Source organism: Ovis canadensis, chromosome 1 (genome assembly GCF_042477335.2).
Source record: "Ovis canadensis isolate MfBH-ARS-UI-01 breed Bighorn chromosome 1, ARS-UI_OviCan_v2, whole genome shotgun sequence".
Classification (NCBI taxonomy): domain Eukaryota; kingdom Metazoa; phylum Chordata; class Mammalia; order Artiodactyla; family Bovidae; genus Ovis; species Ovis canadensis.
This window is the reverse complement of record NC_091245.1, coordinates 126,349,144-126,368,704: the sequence shown is the minus strand read 5'-3', so window position 1 is coordinate 126,368,704 and position 19,561 is coordinate 126,349,144. Positions and strand designations below refer to the sequence as shown.

At 44.4% G+C, this 19,561-nt stretch overlaps 1 protein-coding gene across 2 annotated transcripts in view; it reads left to right on the top strand.

Moving 5' to 3' along the window:
• The window catches only part of HUNK (hormonally up-regulated Neu-associated kinase), a 133,732-nt gene that overhangs the window by 74,928 nt on the left and 39,243 nt on the right, over positions 1-19,561 (top strand). For both annotated transcript variants that reach the window (XR_011248476.1, XM_069549413.1), the window contains exon 5: positions 7,646-7,773. Coding sequence is in view for 1 of the 2 variants with exons in the window: in XM_069549413.1 (XP_069405514.1) it covers positions 7,646-7,773 (128 nt within the window). In the remaining variant the exon portion in view is untranslated. The remainder of the gene's footprint in view (positions 1-7,645; positions 7,774-19,561) is intronic.

Sequence of the window (19,561 nt, the reverse complement as noted above, 5' to 3'; positions counted from 1 at the left end):
GTCATCGGAGGAGAGTTGAATCTACTTCTGAGGGATGAAGTAGTTTGTCAGGTGGAGAAGAGGAGGAGAAAATTTCCAGGCAGAGGGAACAATTGAGCAAAGGCAGGAAGGCATGAAAAGCCTGATTCCTTCTGCTCTTAATCTTGGAGAAAACACAACTTCAGAGCCTTCTTTAAGAGATGAATTTCCCACCACTTTGGGGTGTTGTGTCTGAGATGCTGGGTAGGTTTCTGTTTGGTGCCCACAACTTGGCTGGCAGCACTGGAAATGGAAAGCCCAAAGAGAATTTAATTTGAAAGGCTGTTTAGAAAAAGAGTGAAATTGGGACCAATTTTCTCCCTGGGTCAGACACTGTTATTACAGAGCATCCCTCTTTATAGCTCTGAAACAACAACAGAAGGCAGAGTCCACTTCCAAAACCAAAAGCAGGCTCCCATCTCCAGACGTGCTTTTGTTTTCTTTTGTGACCTTGACAGGTAGATGGGGCCTTTCTTTAAGACTTCTGATACTGGTTCAGGAAGAAAACCAGCTTGTCATTCAAGGAAACCGTGAGAAAGAAAACTCTTCCCCACCAATGGGGCCCCTAGGAGACTTCTCCTCTAGTGAATCAGGAACAATGGAAATGGAAAATGGTGAGCATGTGGACGGTGACTGCAGCCCTGAATTAAAAGATGCTTGTTCCTTGGAAGGAAAGCTATGACCATCCTACAAAGCATATTAAAACGCAGAGACTTCCCTTTTCCAACAAAGGTCCATTTAGTCAATGTTACCATTTTTCCAGCAGTCTTGTACAGATGTGAGAGTTTGACCATAAAGAAGATTCTCCATTGCAAGTCCTGCTCAGGAAGGCTCAGGTCTCACTTTGGGTATAAGAATCAGCAGCATTTATCATCCTGAAGATTCAGCCTAAATTGAGAGAGGAAAATAAAAAGGGGCGGGGTCCCATTTTTAACATCCTATTACATATAATAATACAAGCTGTCTCAGCAATAAGCAATATTTATAGGGTCTTAATTATGAGTACTGATGAAGTGATGCTTTCAAATTGTGGTGCTGGAGAAGACTCTTGACAGTCCTTGAACAACAAGGAGATCAAACCAATCAATCCTAAAGGAAATCAACCCTGACTATTCATTGGAAAGACTGATGCTGAAGCTAAAGCTCCAGTACTTTGGCCACCTGATGCGAAGAACTGACTCATTGAAAGAGACCCTGATGCTGGGAAAGACTGAGGGCAGGAGGAGAAGGAGGTGACAGAGGATGAGATGGTTAGATAGCATCACTGACTTAATGGACATAAATTTGAGCAAACTCTGGGAGATAGCAGAGGACAGAGGAGCCTGGCGTGCTGCAGTCCATGGGGTCACAGAGTCAGAATACGACTTAGTGACTGAACAACAGCAACATCTTGGGGAATTCCCATTATTTTCAATGGTCAGTGTTTTTGTATTTGGACCATATACGAATATCTCTTCCCTTTAATCCATATGAATGAAATATCTATATCTTTATCTCCAATGAATTTTGAAATTTCAGAGGCAAAAACTAAATGTTCATTCTGTTGCAATGAACCTTTTTTTATTGTTGACTGGCTTTTCCTCAAAGTGGCATATATGCTAATTAAAAAAAAAACTTGAATGCAGATATACTTTTTAGATGAAAAGAATCAAAACTAACTTGATTTTCAAAATATTACAGTGCTCTCTAGAGAACTTTGGAGAGTCTCTAAGGGTAGAGAAAAGGGGAATGGAGAGTTCTGTCTCCTGGAGATTGAGAATACAACATTTTTTTCACCAAAGCTGCTCTTGGCTCTCATGGGGGCCATCTGGAGTGGGGGAAGCATTTGTGTGAAGACCTGGTGCTTAGTTGAGTGCCCTGTACAACATATCCAGACCATCTTCCCAGGCACACTGAGTGGGAAAAATCTGCCCCAGTGCTTTCCTTTTGGGTAGACAAGTTGGCTGAGGGGCGCCTTCTTGTTTCCAGCTCTTCCATCCCTGTGTAGACCTAGGCTTTCAGGAGGAAGAGCTGGAGAATTCATTTTCGTCCCCAAAACTGTTTTGTAAAAGTACACCAGACACCACCAGCTACTTCCAGGACTCAAATCTGGAAGGATAGCATTTTGTCTCCATTCAGACTCCCTTCAAATGAAAGATGGCAGGAGAAACAGACAGAAAGAACAGCCTGATGACTTCTTTTGGGTAGTTTAGAGCTTTTGACTTTTTTTTTTTTTTGAGCAGAGAAAGGTTCATTGCAAGGCCATGCAAAGAGATGAGGTGGCTTATGCCCTAAAAAGCCTCGAGTTCCCCAAAGGGTTTTGGCAAAGCATTTTTAAAAGCTAGGCGAGGGAGGAGGGATTCCTCAGGTTACATGCACATTGACTTTTAGAAGAGAAACTTTCTTTAGCTTCAGAGATTTTTCAGTTACAAAATCCAAGACTTTTTGTTTTGGGAGCTAGCACGCACATTTAGAAGAAGAGGGAAGAAAGGAAAAGAGGGGGAGTATTCTTAAAATCCACAAGAAAATAATCTTTTGCTGAAAGCAGACCATATAATGGAGTAGTAGTGAACTTCCTGATTTTCCAAATGGATGGATCTGTTCCCACTCTATTTTTAAGACCTTAAATTGGAGGTTGTACTGAAAGCTGATACTGAAATGTCGAAGGCTATTGCTTTTAGGCAGAGAATTATTTTTAATTTTTATAAGGCAGTTTCTTTCTCGAAGAATCACACGGAAGCAAGGCATGTCAGCTGAAGGTTCTCTCAGCTTCACTCCGGTATAATATGAGCTGCCCACCAGCCCCGTGAGAACCAGTATTCACACCCTCCCCCACACCAGAGCTCTGCCAGTTACTTTGTCTCTTGTGTCTTGTTAAAGTTGCTGGTTGACTTCTCCAGGGAGCTGAGTCCCTCTGTCTTTCCTTTCAGAGATGCCAAGTGATACCCTAGCTTTCCCTCCAGGGAGTATTTTTGTGTATTAGACTAAGTATAAGGACCACTACTTGGCTCCTAATTTAAAAAAAAAAATTATTTTCATTTACTTACTTTGCTGTGTTGGGTCTTGGTTGTGTCGCAAGGGCAGTAGAGTGCAGGCTAAGTAGTTGCAGCACATGAGGTCTCTAGCTGTGGCCCACAGGCTTAGTTGCCCTTTGGCATGTGGGATCTTAGTTCCCTGACCAAGGACTGAACCCGAATCCCCTGCATTGCACAGCAAGTTCTTAACCACTGGACCATCAGGGATGTCCCCTGGCCCCTGGTTTAATCCCAAAGATTCCACTTCTACATTTCCCGGGACCTCTTCCTCTCTTCTTCCAGCTACCCTTCTGGTGCACTTTTTCTTTCTCTTTTGACATCAGAGTATTCCACCTAGTCAGTGTCTCTGGATTTGCTTGCATCCGTTGGTGACTCACCCTTATTTCTCTCTGTTTGGAAGCCTTGAATTTTATTTCTTGTTGCCCTCCTTTGGGCTTTCCTCGTGACTCCGTGGTAAAGAATCTGCTTGCAATGCAGGAGATGTGCGTTCGATCCCTGGGTCTGGAAAATCCCCTGGAGGAAGAAATGGCAACCCATATCCAGTATTATCCCACAGACAGAGGAGCCTGGTGGGCTATGGTCCATGGGAATCCGACCAAAGAGTCGGACATGAATGAGCGACTGAGCATGCACGCGTGCCGCCCTCCTTCATCCCAGCATCTCGTTACTTTCTTTCAAACTCTCTGTGGTTCTTGGGGGCCCCATGTCTGCCAGGGAGAAGCGAGAAAGCCCCTGGGCCATGTTTCAAAAGACACATCAGGAAATTCTGAACGTGTTTTGAAACTTCTACTAATTCTGTGGGATTACGGAGGTTTATACACCACATTCCACTTTTCTCCCTTGGTATTCTCACATCCTTCCGAAATGTCAAAGGGGCTAGATTTTCCTTATCCAGATATTAAACATGTATGAAAACTCTAGGGGAGGGGGATTAAGATGCTCAGTCTGGTTTCCCTTTTCAAATGTACTGTGTAGGACTATTATGTAGATTTCCGTTATTATTTGGCAGTAGGGTAGTAGGGTACACATATAATTGTAGCTTTTTATCTCTTGTTTTTAAAAAGTTTTGTGATGAACCAATAGGTCACATTTATCAAGTACTAAGATTATGCCAGGCATGGCGTTCAATATTTTCTGTGGCTTAGTTCATTTGACCCTGATACGACCTGAGAGGTAGGGTCTATTATTATCCATGTTTTATAGGTAAGAGATGCTGGATAGAGAGCTGGGTCTTCTTTACAGATTTATGACTGTTTTTGTTGATGATAAACTTCTCCGAAAGAAGTGGAAATCTGGGGTGAATTTGGTCAAATATTCAGTTTGTTGTTGTTTCGTTGCTGAGTTGTGTCAACTCTTTGTGACCTCTTGGACTGTAGCCCTCCAAGCTCCTCTGTCCATGGCATTTTCCAGGCAAGAATACTGGAGTGGGTTGCCATTCCCTTCTCCAGGGGATCATACTGACCCAGGGATCAAACCTGAGTCTCCTGCATTGCAGGCAGGTTCTTTACCGTTTGAGCCACTAGGGAAGTCTACTATATGGATTGAGTATCCAAAAAAAAAAACAAAAAAAAACACCTGCGGGAAAAATCATTTTGTTTAAGTGCCAGACTCTTCAGCTTTACGTATGAGGGTCAGAGCGAGAATTAATGCACACCGAGGTGAGTGGGGACAGGACTGGCTGGTCCCACAGCTGATGGGTAGGAGTTGTAGACTCTGGCTCAGTATTTGAAGCCCTTGCCCATGCATAGTGTTGCCCTGAATGGCCTGAGCTGCCTTAGGGGGTTGGAAGAGCTTGACTCTGAAGCTTTACCGGGGTCCCCAACAACAACCTTGTGGAGTGTCCCAAGGGGTTTCCATCCCCAAGAGCCATGTGTCTAAGACCCCTTTAAATGCACAAATGGTACAATTTGGAGGGCCCTCTTAGCTTTCCCTCTTTATCAGTCTCCAAGAATCCTCCAAGCAAGGATGGCTCTGCCTCAAACATACGCACAGTGCAGCAATGCATTGAAGGTTCTCAAGCAGGTTAGATCCCCTAATCCCCTTTTCCTCTGCCGCCAGACTACCTCTCCTCCCGGCTTCCTGGCTTCTGTTATATCGCCACCATCGTCCGGCTTTCCACGCTGCGTCTTGGCGTCTCCCCTTCAAACGTCCCTATTGCTAATTTTCCTCCTCTCTCTTGCTACCGTATGCTGCCCCTCCCATTCAGAACTTAATGAACAACGTGCCTCAGTCTGCTGGTCCCCATTCTGAGCCCCTTTCACCCACTTCATGCCAGATGACTGCCCCACAAATTATTTGGCCGCAGAAGGTTTATTCACCCAACATCTAGTCTTGTCTCGAGGATGGTGTTCCACTAAGCACACACAGGGAAATGCTGCTTTACACAGTGCTGCATATGCTTTGTTCGTTCTTACCTGCGTTTCCTTTTTTAAAATTTAAATATTTAATTTAGCTGTGCTGGGTAGTTGTTGCTGAGCAAGGGCTTTCTCTCTTTGCTGCGGGTGGGGGCTACTCTCTAGTTGCGGTGCACAGGCTTCTCATTGCAGAAAGCAGGCCCCAGGGCACTCGGGCTTCGGTGGTTGCAGCGAGTGGGTTCCATAGTTGTGGCACATCGACTTGGTTACCCTGCAGCACGCGGAATCTTCCTGGATCAGGGATCGAGTTGGTGTGCTTTGCATTGCAAGGCAGATTCTTAAACACTGGACCACCAGGGAAGCCCTTTTGTCTCCACTTCTTGGTCCACATAATTTATCCTCATAACTAGTTGGCCAAGACAGATAAACTCACACACGTATACTTACCCCGAGAGGGCTCCCATCTTCAACTACTTATTATAGTTGTCTCTCTCCCTTAATTGAACTCGTCTGGGGTCCAGAGCAGCAGAGTTCAGCATTTTCTTATCCTCTCTGCACTCACTAGTTGAAACGCTTGAACTTATTTATTTGTTGATTTGCTGATTGTCTGCCTTCACCCAGTTCTAAGTCTGAGATGGCAGCTCCTTATCTGGTATCCCCCCCGGGGGCCATCCATCAATACGCTGCCTGAGACTCAGAGCCAGCCTGCAAGCATTTGAGAAGTGAATGGTGATGTATCCGTCTCCCTAACTCCACTTCGAGTTACAGAGCAAGAACTGGGTCTTAGTATACGTCTGCAATTCGAGAATGACTTCTAGCCAGAGCCTGTGGACTCTGGACCTGTCCCTCTCCAGAGTGCCGTAATTCAGAGGCACCTCAGTGGAACAGGCCCCATGGGTCTTCATTTCAATCAGTCTCATTGGATTTGTTTTGACTGGAGATCTTGTTGCCTCTTTTTAAAACACTCCCCGGGGCACTTTTGAGCACTCGAGACCTCTTGGCAGGCCAGGCATTTCACCCCATCAGGAAATCTCATCAAAATGGCATTAGGTTTTGCACGTCAGGAAAAGAAAAATCCTCCAAGAGATGTTGCTGTTCTCTAGTTTGGTTTTGGATGTAGGTAGTGAAGCCCATTCGGAAGGCATTTTGACCACATGTGAGCTGGATGGCAGAATCTCCCAATAAAAAATGATACGAAAAATAAGAGTGGGAAAGAGATCTCCCTTCCTCCCCACCTCCAGAGGAATTTCTCTAGGTACAGGCCAAAACGGATTTCAAGAGAAGAGCGAAACACCAGTTTGGGGTGTGAGGCTTCTGTCTCCAAGGACTGAGGAGTAGCCAAGCAGGCTAGCCAGACTGCGACTTGCCCTCCCGTGGAGGGTCTTGCCATGTACTTTTTTGATCTGGTCTCCTCCGGGCTCCACCTTGTAAACACTTGGAAACCACATCATGGCGGAACTACTTTTATTCTAGGTTCGTACTTACACAAGATTCCCCAGGCATTTTTCACATCATTTGGTCTAGACTTCCTTCCAGAAGAAAAGGACATAGTTTCCCCTCCTTATGGGGATAGCTTCTGAAGCTCTTTATTTACTTTTTAAAAGTTGGTTAGTTAATTTTTTGGCTGTGCCCCATGGCCCGTGGGATCTTAGTTCCCCGACCAGGGATCAAACCCATGTCCTCTGTAGTGGAAGTGTGGAGTCTTAACAGGACCTCCAGGAAAGTCCTTGAATTTATTTTTTTAATTTTTATTTTATATTGAAAGATAGTTGATTTACAGTATTGTGATGGTTTCAGGTGTACAGCAAAGTGCTTCAGTTATTCAGATACATGGATTCATTCTTTTCCAGATTCTTTCCCATATAGGTTATTACAGAATATTGAGTGGAGTTCCCTGTGCTATGTTATGGAGTGTGTGTATGTTAATCCCAAACTCCTAAGTTATCCCGCTGCCTCTCCCTTTTGGTTACCCCACGTTTCTTTTCTACGTCTGTCCCTGTTTTATAATAAGCTCACTTGTGTCGCCCCGACGCTCTTTAAGCCCCTGTTGTCACCAGGGTCCGAGTCTCCCCAGCTGGGCTTCCGCTCGCGCCTTCCACGCTTCCTGTCTCAGCGCAGGGCTGAGCGCTCTAGGAATGGCCCAGCAGCGCCGAGGCGGACGCGGAGGCGGCGGGACCCAGCTCCCCGACGGCCCTGGCCGCTCTGCCTTCTTCCCGGGTCGTTTTCCGGTCTCACGCTCTGGTGCGTCTCTCCTTTCAGAGGTGTGAACATGTATGCCATGCTGACCGGGACCCTGCCTTTCACAGTGGAGCCGTTCAGCCTGAGGGCCTTGTACCAGAAGATGGTGGACAAAGAAATGAACCCGCTCCCCGCCCAGCTCTCCACAGGTAACGCGTCTGCCGCTCCACGGTCCAGGGTCCTGCAGCTTTGGGATCTGGACGACCCTGTGACTGCCTTTGTCTCTTCCTAGTATGAAAACGAAGTCTCCAGAAACGGTTGGGTTTCCCATTTCTAAGGACACACTTCCCTTCATCTCCTCTGAGTCCTTTCCTTGTCCGTTATAATCCTGACCCCTCTAACTTCCTCCTTCCTCCTCCTGCACACAGTACACACCTGTCAAAAGGATTGTATAGTCTCCCTTGGAAAAATAATTGCAGGCTGAGTTGCGTTAAAACTCACCATATTATAATGTTGACTCAGAAAAAAGAAGGTCGATCATCACATTGCTATTGTGTGTTCCTTAGTCAGCTCACCGTAAAGAACTATTAGTTTCATTCGAGTTTATTCTGGGATTTGTTTAGTACTGTGAGTTTCCAAGTCTGTTCAGAAGCTTTTAAATATATATGGGTTCGGTTACTTGATTAGACTGAATCCTCAGGTGTGTTTGGAAATTACTCTCAAACTTGAGCTGGTTCACATTTCAGCAAACAGCTCATGTTAAGGTTTGGTTTCAGATCCAGGAAGTGAGTGCAATTTGCTCTTTTGTTTGGTTTGCAATTCACTTCAAGTTCCTGGCCTCCGCTTGGCCTTGATGGTCATTTAATTGGCTCTTTAGAATAAACTCAGCTTCACTGAGATAAGGCATGTGGCCAAAAAAGAAAAAAAAGTAATTATTTGATTTCAACTTATGATACATGGTTCAAATATGGCATTTTTGTTTGACTACTATTAGTTTTTTTGGTGGTTTTTTTTTTTTTTTGCTTGAGTTTATAAAGCATCCATGAAGCTGACCTAGAATTTATGCTTGCCAAATAGCACCCAAGCTGAAATGCATTCTTCTATAATTATCTAATTTGGCTCATTCTTTCACCTCTGCTGAGGCGTGTTGAATCTCTGGAGGCTGAAAGCAAAGCAGGCATTATGTACTTGGAAAGATGAGTTACGTTTCTGTTGTTATAAAAGGAATAGTTCTGCACTGAGACCTGTAACTTGTGGAGTTAGAAAATGTGCAAAATGTTGATCCAATTGTTTTGTTTAGGTTTTAGAGCTTGCCAGAATGTTGAAAGTGCTGCATTGGAAGCACATTCATTCATTCATATTTCACATTTACTCACTTATTCCATAAGTCGATCCTGGGCATCAACTTGGTGCTAGAGATGTTCTAGGCACCAGGAAGACAAAACAGTCTCTATCCATGTACAGCTTACATATCAGCAGAGGAGGCAAAAAATAACAGATAAACACACGTGATGTTTAGTAGTTTAAGTGTTCTAAAGAAAGTTGGAAAGGGGCTTCCCCAGTGACTCTGTGGTAAAGAATCCACCTGCCAATTCAGGAGACTCGGGTTCAATCCCTGGTCTGGGACGATCCCACCTGCCTCAAAGCAACTAAGCCCCTGTACCACAACTACTGAGCCTGTGCTCTGGAGCTGGAAACCGCAGCTCCTGAGTCCATGCACCGCAGCTCCTGAAGCCCATATGCCATCGAACCTCTGCTCCACAAGAAAGAGAGGCTTGTGCGCTGCAACTAGAGAAACGCCGTGCAGCAATGAAGACGCAGAACAGCCAAAAATAAAGAAGATAAACCAGGATACGGGGACGGAGAATAAAGATACAGTTGGGTTTTTGTTTGTTTTTTAGCCACTTAAGGTTTATAAAAAACTTCTGGTTGTGGTGTAAGTGTGGACTCATATGCAGTTGTGAGAAATCATGCAGAGATATGTTTACGCGTCACCCAGTTCCCCCCATTGATAGTCTCTCAAATAACTGCAGTTTAGGGTTGCCACTAAGACTCGGTTAAAGGCCGTTGACCTTATTCAGATGAACATGTGCTTGTGTTGGCGTGTATTTAATTCTCTGCAGTGTCATCACCACATGTGTAGATTCATGTGATGATTAAGTCAAGATATGGAACAATTCCATGACCAGAATTCCTTATCTTACCCTTCTGTAGCCTCAGCCAGCCCCCTGCCTCCCACCTTGCCTAACCCCTGGCCACCACTAACCTGTTCTCCAATTCTGTAATTTTGTCTTTTCAAAAATCCGATATAGTTGTATCTCTTCTTTTCACGTAGCATAATTCCTTTGGGATCCATCCAAGTCGTTTCACACACCAATCCTTTGTTTATTTTTTTCTTGCTGAGTAGTAGTCCATGGTATAGATTTACCATAGTGTATGTATTTACCCACAGAAGTATATTGAGTTGTTTCCAGATACTATGAATAAATCTGCTGTCAATATTTATATACAGGTTTTGTGAGAACATGTTTTCACTTGTCTGAGTGACATAGCTGGGTTGTATAATAAGCGTATAATTGGTTTTGTAAGCAACTGCTACATTTCTGTTCTGAGTGGCTGTACCATTTGCATTCTTTCTAGCAAGGCATGAGTGATCCAGTTTCTCTGCATCCTTGCCAGCATTTGGTACTCTCACTGTTTTTAATTTTAGCCATTCTGATAGGGATATAATGATACCTCATTGTGGTAACAAGTAAGATTTAACACTTACAAATAAATGCAATCTTTCAATGTAGTCTCTTTAAGAGTTTTATAATCACAGGGCTGCCATTTTTCAGAGTGATTTTGAAGTTCCTCTTATTGTTCAGAGCCTGTTTTGTCTAAAGTGTCCCAATACAAAGAATAATAGGAGGTAGGAGGTTGTTTCTAACTTCATGCCTGGAAAAAGCAGACAGTGTTCACTTTGAATTCCAGTGAGACCCTGAAGAGCTAGAGCTGCTTCTCATTGTACTTACTAGTCAGGATGCCTAGGTTATGCTGCAGTAACAAATAGCCCCCTGATCGCAGTGGCATAAGACAACAAAGATTCTTTTCTTTTTGTTGGTTGTGCCATGTAGCATGCAGAATCTTAGCTCTCCGAGCAGGGATTGAATGTATACACCCTGCCTTGGAAGCTCGGAGTCCTAATCACTGAACAACTAGGGAATTCAACCAAGATTCATGTCTCATTCATGCTATATATCTGTGGAGAGTTGGATCAGAAGTTGATCCCTCCCTGCTCATTCTTGTCAATCAGGCTCCCAGACCAGTGGGGCAGCCACTATTTCAAATGTGTCTGATCTGAGCAGAGGGAAACAGAAATCTAGGAGGTCTGTTTTCAGCAGTGAAATCTCCCACCAACATTCCACTCATAACTTGTAACTTTCTAAAACATTTCACATGGCTTCACCCAGCTAAAGGAGCTGAGGAAATGCAATCCTACCATGTGTCTGGAAGGTGAAAAGCCAGAAATATCTGATTAAGTGGCATTACTCGTGTGAGCCACAGGCTGTGGGAGGAGGGGGTCCCTGCCATCGGCACTGGGGTGGGTCGGGCAGCGGGGCAAGGACAGGCAGACTAAAACCGCAAGGAAATCAGTTTCATTGCTTCTGAACCAACCTTGTTTTTATCCCAGTACTATTACTTAGAAGGCTAGGCTCTAGGTGCCTTCTTATTGTGACAATTCAATTTGCCTTCAAAGAAGTAAAAGTTGCACCCTGAAAATATCTTTTTTTTTTTTAAAGTCTGAAGAGAACAGAAGAAATATTAGAAATGTTCCAAGCAATTTTGGTATCATTGGAGTTGATATCCAGTCTCACGTAGCTCTTGCTTGGAACAGTTTTGACATTGGCCTTAAACTCTGAACTGAACTTAAACTCTGTGTGTGCTTTTTAGAGATCTTCATATCTGTACAGGACCTTAGAGTCTTGATTGGTCAAGCATGAACAAGCATGAAATGCATTTTTATATCTGATTTTATGATACAGGAATTTGGACATGCCCTCCGCCCCTTTTGACTTCCCTAATGGCTCAGTGGGAAAGAATCTGCCTGCAATGCAAGAGACCTGGATTCGATCCCTGGGTTGGGAAGATCCCCTGGAGAAGGGCATGGCAACCCCCTCCAGTATTCTTGCTTGGAGAATCTCATGGGCAGAGGAGCCTGGTGGGACAGTCCATGGGATTGCAAAGAGTTAGACATAACTGAGCTACTAACACTTTCACTCCCCTCTTTTATTCTCTTACTATTCTGACACAGAGGGTTAAAGCCTGAGATGAGTAGATGTTTCAGTTCAGTTCAGTTCAGTCGCTGAGTCGTGTCCAACTCTTTGCGACCCCATAGACTGCAGCACGCCAGGCCTCCCTGTCCATCACCAACTCTCAGAGTCCACCCAAACCCATGTCCATTGAGTCAGTGATGCCATCCCACCATCTAATCCTCTGTTGTCTCCTTCTCCTCCTGCCTTCGATCTTTCCCAGCATCTGGGTCTTTTCAAATGAGTCAGTTCCTCGCATCAGGTGGCCAAAGGATTGGAGTTTCAGCTTCAGCATCATTCCTTCTAATGAATATTCAGGACTGATCTCCAATAGTAAGATATGTAAATATCTACTCATCTCAGGCTTTAACCTTTTGTGCCAGGTTTGTGCTATCAAGCATAGTGTTGGCACATAGTAGTTGTTCAGGGAATCTGAGTCCCTGGCCTGGCCCTTGTGTTAAAGTGTGTGGTCTGGGAAGCCAGCCCACAGACTCATTTGGCTACTCAGCTATGAGATCTGGCCCGATCCAGTAGGGCCCAGAACTGCACCCTTGATGGTGAGGAAGCTCAGGTCATCTTCTCTGGTTTATAGAGTGAAGGACATGAGTTCTGGAGATCAGCCACTGCTTTCCATCAGCCCCCTGCTTCTCCAGCTCTTTGTTATTTGCACCCCAAGTTGACCACTTTTTCCTTCCACCGTGCTGGCGCACCCTCATCTGTGGTACCATGTGACACCAGCTTGTTCACATCCCAGAATACTAGCTTCCAGCACAGGAGTGGCTGCCATTTATTGAATGGCCATGGGTAAGTGCTTTTCATAGTGTCTTCTGTTCTCATAACAACTCTGTAAGTTAAGCTCTATTATTCCCAATTTATCAAGGAGGAAACTGAGTCCCAGCAAGATTATATAGCTTCTCCAGTTTTTTATTTACTTCCCCTTGACCCCTAAATCTGAACTTCCCTCCTGTACTGAGTTGCTTCTTTGAAAGTGAAAGTGAAAGTCACTCAGCTGTGTCTGATTCTTTGCAACCATGGACTGTATAGTCCATGGAATTCTCCAGGCCAGAATACTGGAGTGGGTAGCCTTTCCCTTCTCTAGGGGATCTTCCCAACCCAGGGATGGAACCCAGGTCTCCCACATTGCAGGCGGATTCTTTACCAGCTGAGCTATGAGGGAAGCCCAAGAATACTGGAGTGGGTAGCCTATCCTTTCTCCAGCAGATCTCCCCAACCCAGGAATCAAACTAGGGTCTCCAGCCTTGCAGGCGGATTCTTTACCAACTGAGCTATGTATAAAGGGTTGCTTTGCTATTTTTTCTTACTTTATTTTGTGTAAGATGCCCCCCCTCCCTTCCCCACTGCAGATTTGGCAGTGTTATCTATTGTCCTCATGTTTTGAGTAATATCAAAACCGAAATATCCAAATTGAGAATGTGCCATTTTATTAAGTGTCTCATTACCACATCTTTATCAATTTATATCACTCATACTTGTAATGGTCTCTCCACTGTATAACAATACTCTTTTTTTAGATGAAGTTGGAAGAATTTTTGCCAAATTTGAGCTGAAAAAGAGCACAGTGTTATTGCCCTTTGAGTCTGTTCTGCATGCTTTCCAAGAATCGTCCCTCTTCCCCACCATGTAGTTCGAAAGCTTAAGCTGTTGGGATCTTTCCAATTCTGGCTTCCAGAGTTTCTCTTTGTGCTTGTTGGTGCTTGTACATCACAGAGTCATGAATGCCTTTCACAGCTTCCATGTTTACCTTTTCATCACTACACCTCAAGGAAGGCATTTTGAACACATTCCAGATACTCACTTAGATCAAGTGGGTTTTGCCCCATGAAGTCACTGAGGTGATACTAAAGGCAGGATGTTAGCATCTGCGAGGGATGTGTCAGTGCCAATTGATTTTACATGAAAAGATGCTCAGCATCACTCATTATTAGAGAGATGCAAATCAAAGCGACAATGAGGTATCGCCTCACACTGGTCAGAATGGCCATCATCAAAGAGTCTACAAATAATAAATGCTGGAGAGCATGTGGGAAAAAAAGGAACCATCCTACACTGTTGGTAGGAATGTGAAGTGGTGCAGCCACTACGGAGGACAGTATAGAGGTTCCCTAAAAACTAAAACTAGTTATTATCACGTGTGCATGTGTGCTGTCACTTCAGTCTTGTTGACTCTGCGACCCTCTGGACTGGAGCCCAGCAGGCTGCCATGTCCATGGGATTCTCCAGGCAAGAATACTGGAGTGGGTTGCCATGCCCTCCTTCAGGAGACCTTCCCGACCCAGGGATCGAACCTACATCTCCTGGGTTGCCTGCATCATAGGTGGTTTCTTTACCCACACGCCACTGGGGAAGCCAGAATTACCATATGACCCATCAATCCCACTCCTGGGCATGTATCTGGAGAATACTCTAATTTGAAAAGATACATGTTTGTAGCAGTATTATTTACAATAAGCAAGACAAGGAAGCAACCTAAATGTTCATTGACAGATGACTAGATAAAGAAATTGTGGTACACACACACACACCCCACTGGAATGCTACTTAGCCATAAAAATGAAGGAAATAATGCCATTGCAGCAACTTGGGTAGGCCTAGAGATTATCATAAAAAGTCAGACAGCTAGAGACAAATATCATATGTTATCACTTATATGTGAAATCGAAAAAAAATGATTTAAATGAATTTATTTATAAAACAGAAACAGATTCACAGATGTGGAAAACAAACTTATAGTTACCAAAGGGCAAAGGGAGGAGGGATAATTAGGAGTTTGGGATTAACAGATACACACGACTATATATAAAATAAACAAGGTCCTACTGTATAGCACAGGGAGCTATAGTCATTATCTTGTAATAAACTATAATGATGAGAATCTAAATAGAATTTATATAGATAGGGTGAAAAGGATTTCCGAGAAGTCTCAATCATCAAATAATTGTTGTTGCTGCTTTCTCCTGGGAGCTGAGGGGGAAGGAGCCTCTGGTACAGGTGAGATCTCTCTCAACATCCCACGGGCTGCAACAGAACAAAGAATTTGATGGCTTCGCCTGCTTCATGGGGCTCTTTCCCAAGGCACGGGGTCTTGGAGCTCACACAAGCCAGCCCAGGCTCCAGAAAGCTGATGCTTGGAGGAAGCAGGTTTTGCACCAGAGGAGTGTGTACCTTCTGTGACACGGGGTGCAGAGAGGGACTGCACCCTGGGTGGGGCATCCCTATGCCTGGCTCCGAATGGAGACCCCAAGCGCTAGCTTAGAAGTTCTGGGTGGGATGTGTAGCCATGGCTCCCACAGCTTTCCAGAACAGTGGAAAATATTTTTATGCCTTTTGCTCATGAGTCATAGGGATATTCAAGACCCTCACACAGACTTCAAAGAGCTCCAAAGATGTTTTCAAAATCCTTTTTGGATACTAATGCAATATTTGCAATGTCCAAAGAAAGAAAATTCACTGGTAAAGATCTGAACTAAAATTACTTGTGCTCATCAGTGATTTGTGATGGCACAGAGTGCTTGGTTCTGAAAATAGAACAAAAACTCACATCCAGTCTGTTCTTAGCTCTTCGGGGTAAAATCATACTCTGAAAAAGCCTGGGTTGCTGTTTAGGTCCTTTGAGGGTAAGCAACAGAGATGTCCAGTTTTCTGCTGATGGGTGGGTCTGTGTTCCCTCCCTGTAGTTTGGCAGGGGTAATGGCAACCTCCTTCTAAAGGACTTAGGCCAGTACACCGTGGCTCCTGGAACTGTTGTATTCAGTGCCCCTGACCCGCGGCAGGCCAGTGTCTTCCCATGCCTCTGCTGGAGACTCCTAGACACTCACAGGTAACTCTGGCTCAGTCTCTTGTGGGGTCGCTGCTCCTTTCTCCTGGGTCCTGGTGTGCACAAGGTTTTGTTTGTGCCTTCTAAGAGTCTGTTTCCCTAGTCCTGTGGAAGTTCTGTAATCAAATCCCACTGGCCGTCAAGTCAAATTCCCTGGGGGTTCTCAGTCTCTTTGCCAGATCCCCAGGTTGGGAAGTCTGCTGTGGACCCTAGAACTTTTGCAGCAGTGAGAGAACTTCTTTGGGATAACTGTTCTCCAGTTTGTGGGTTGTCTGGTTGGCAGCTCTATGGTGGGGCTGATGGCGATCTCCTCCAAGAGGACTTAAGCCACATGCTGCACCTCCAAGGCCTGCTGCAGCCAGAGCCCCTGTCCCCATGGCAGGCCACTGCTGACCCATGCCTGCACAGGAGACATGCAAACACTCAAAGGCAGGTCTGGCCCGGTCTCTTGTGGAGTATCTGGGTCCTGGTGCACACAAGCTTTTGTTTGAGCCCTCTTAGTATTTCTGGTGGCTATGGGGTTTAATTCTAAACACTATTTCACCCCTCCTACTGTCTTGTTGGAGCTTCTCCTTTGCCCTTGGATGTGGGATATCTTTTTTTGGTGGGATCCAACATTCTCCCGTCGATGAAAATACCGATCAAGAAGATAGCAGAGAAGTACTTGTGGAAAATTCTTTATGAAATGGGAATACCAGACCACCTTACCTGCGTCCTGAGAAACTGTATGCAGGTCAAGAAGCAACAGTTAGAACTGGACACGGAACAACAGACTAGTTCCAAATTGGGAAAGGAATACGTCTGTATATTGTCACCCTGCTTACTTAACTTATATGCAGAGTACATAATGAGAAATGCTGGGCTGGATGAAGCACAAGTTGGAATCAAGATTGCCAGGAGAAATGTCTGTAACCTCAGATATGCAGATGACATCACCCTTATGGCAGAAAGTGAAGAGGAACTAAAAAGCCTCTTGATGAAAGTGAAAGAGGAGAGTGAAAAAGTTGGCTTAAAACTCAGCATTCAAAAAACTAAGATCATGACATCTGGTCCCATCTCTTCATGGCAAATAGATGGAGAAACAATGGAAACAGTGAGAGACTTTATTTTGGGGGTCTCCAAAATCACTGCAGATGGTGACTGCAGCTATGAAATTAAAAGACGCTTGCTCCTTGGAAGAAAAGTTATGACCAACCTAGACAGCATATTAAAAAGCAGAGGCATTACTTTGTCAACAAAGGTCTGTCTAGTCAAAGCTATGGTTTATCCATTAGTCATGTATGGATGTAAGAGTTGGACCATAAAGAAGGCTGAGCACCAAAGAATTGATGCTTTTGAGCTGTGATGTTGGAGAAGACTCTTTAGAATCCCTTGGACTGCAAGGAGATCCAGCCTGTCAATCCTAAAGGAGATCAGTTCTGAATATTCATTGGAAGGGCTGATGCTGAAGCTCCAATACTTTGGCCACCTGATGCGAAGACTGACTCATTGGAAAAGACCCTGATGCTGGGAAAGATTGAGGGCAGGAGGAGATGACAAGGAAGTGATGACAAAATGACAAGAAGAGACAAGAAGATGACACAGAGGACAAGATGGTTGGATGGCATCACTGACTCGATGGATGTGAGTTTCGTGATGGACAGGGAGGCCCGGTGTGCTGCAGTCTACAGGGACGCAAAGAGTCGGACACAACTGAGCAACTAAACAATGACAACAGCAGAGATGTCTCAGAAACATCATTAACTGAAGAGTCTCCTGGTTTCAACTCATTATGCTCACAGTCTTTTTTTCTTTGACCAATTAAGTATCCAAATGACCTTACAATATAGGGAAGTGGAGAGAAGGGAGGTGGAGGTTCCAACAAGAGAGACCCCTCTTTTACAGCCCCATTTGCTCTTCAGAGCACTGAAGAACATTGTAGAAAAGTTGTATTTGGAGACCCAGCTATAAAACTTAGAATATTAAATACCTCTCATGTCTGCATTGTCATCTACACATATATTTTTACCCATTGCATTCTCAAAAGGAAATGGCCTTCCAGTGGCCTCATCCACTGTTTGGAAACCTTCGTGGAAGGGTTACCTGGTGGCCTGACCTAGCAAAAGTTTTTTCTTTGGGGTTGGTTCTGGCATCAGACGTAGCCCCTCTTGACAGCTTCATTTTTACCTTGCAAAGATGGTTGACCATAATACCCATCATTCTTCAAAGGACAGTTTTAAAATGACAACTGAAGCCTGTGAGAAAGTGACAACTTTTACGACTTTTCTTTGAAAGGTTAGATTATCCTGTTGATATTGTTCAGTCGCCAAGCCATGTCCAACTTTTTTGCAGCCCCTTGGACTGCAGCATGCCAGGCTCCTCTGTCCTTGACTATCTCTCGGAGCTAGCTCAAATTCATGTTCATTGAATCAGTGATGCCATCCAATCATCTCATCCTCCATCACACCCTTCTTCTGCCCTCAATCTTTGCCAGCATCAGGGTCTTTTTCAATGAGTTGGCTCTTCGCATCAGGTGGCCTAAGTATTGGAGCTTCAGCTTCAGCATCAGTCCTTCTAATGAGTATTCAGGGTTGATTTCCTGTAAGATTGATTGGTTTGATCTCCTTGCTTTCCAAGGAACTCTCAAGAGTCTTCTCCAACACCACAGTTTGAAAACATCAATTCTTTAGTGCCCTGCATTCTTGATGGTCCATTTCTCATATTTGTACATGACTACTGGAAAGACAATAGCCTTAACTATATGGATTATCTTAGGAAACTAAAAAATAGCTTTAGAGAAAAAGATTTAAAAAGTTTGGTGACCAAGCAAATTAAGATTCGTTTCCACAAAGTTTTATTTGGTATATTGGAAATGGGATATCATGTACAAAGTTCCATAAAAGAATATTTTTTCTATTGCAAGGGTACTATCACAGTGCTTTATAAAATGAGTATACATAAGAAAACATCCTGGTCCCCAAACTCAAGCAAGAGAGAGCATCTTCATTTTCAGGGAATCCCTGGCAGTCTTTGTCCATATGAGGACCTGCATATTCTCATGCTCAACAGTTTTGGAGCCTGTGACCTTCACGTGCATTATAAACATTTTCTTCAGTGTTGTGTTCTTGTCTCCATTGAAATAATCTTAAAGGATGCATGTGTAGCACAGGGAACTCTACTCAGTATTTTACAATCATCTATAAGGGAAATGAATCTGGAAAAGAATCTGAGTCTTGGCATGCGTGATCTTTTAGTTGTGGCATGTGGGGCCTAGTTCCTTGACAAGGTATTGAACCCAGGCCGTCTGTGTTGGGAGCACAGAGTCTTAGTTGCTGGACTGCCAGGGAATTCCATATATATATATATGGTGGTTTAGATGCTGTCATGTCCAACTCTTTGTGACCCCATGGACTGTAGCCCACTGGGCCCCTTGGTCCATGGGATTCTCCAGGCAGGAGTACTGGAATGGGTTGCCATGCCCTCCTCCAGGAGATCTTCCCGACCCAGGGGTCAAACCTGCATCTCTCATATCTCCTGCATTGGCAGGTGGGTTCTTTACCACTAGTGCCACCTGAAAGGCCTATGTATAAATTCCTTAAAACCCACCTTGAGATCCAGCGTTGTCCTTTTACATTCGTCCATTCCTCTTTGGCTAACCTTTAGTGGTGAACCATGAGAGAAACCACAAGGGGTTTGGAGAAGTATGGTATGTGGGGAGATTCACACCAGTTCCTGCTTTACCATGTTCCAGATACCTCCTTGGACAGATATCTTATACTCTGGATGGGTGGCCCCCCAAGATCCAGAAAATAGATGAGCAGTGGCCTGGGAGGTGTGGTGGGTCACCTGCCTTGGTCTGCCTTCAGCCTGTAACACGTGTGACGTTTGCCC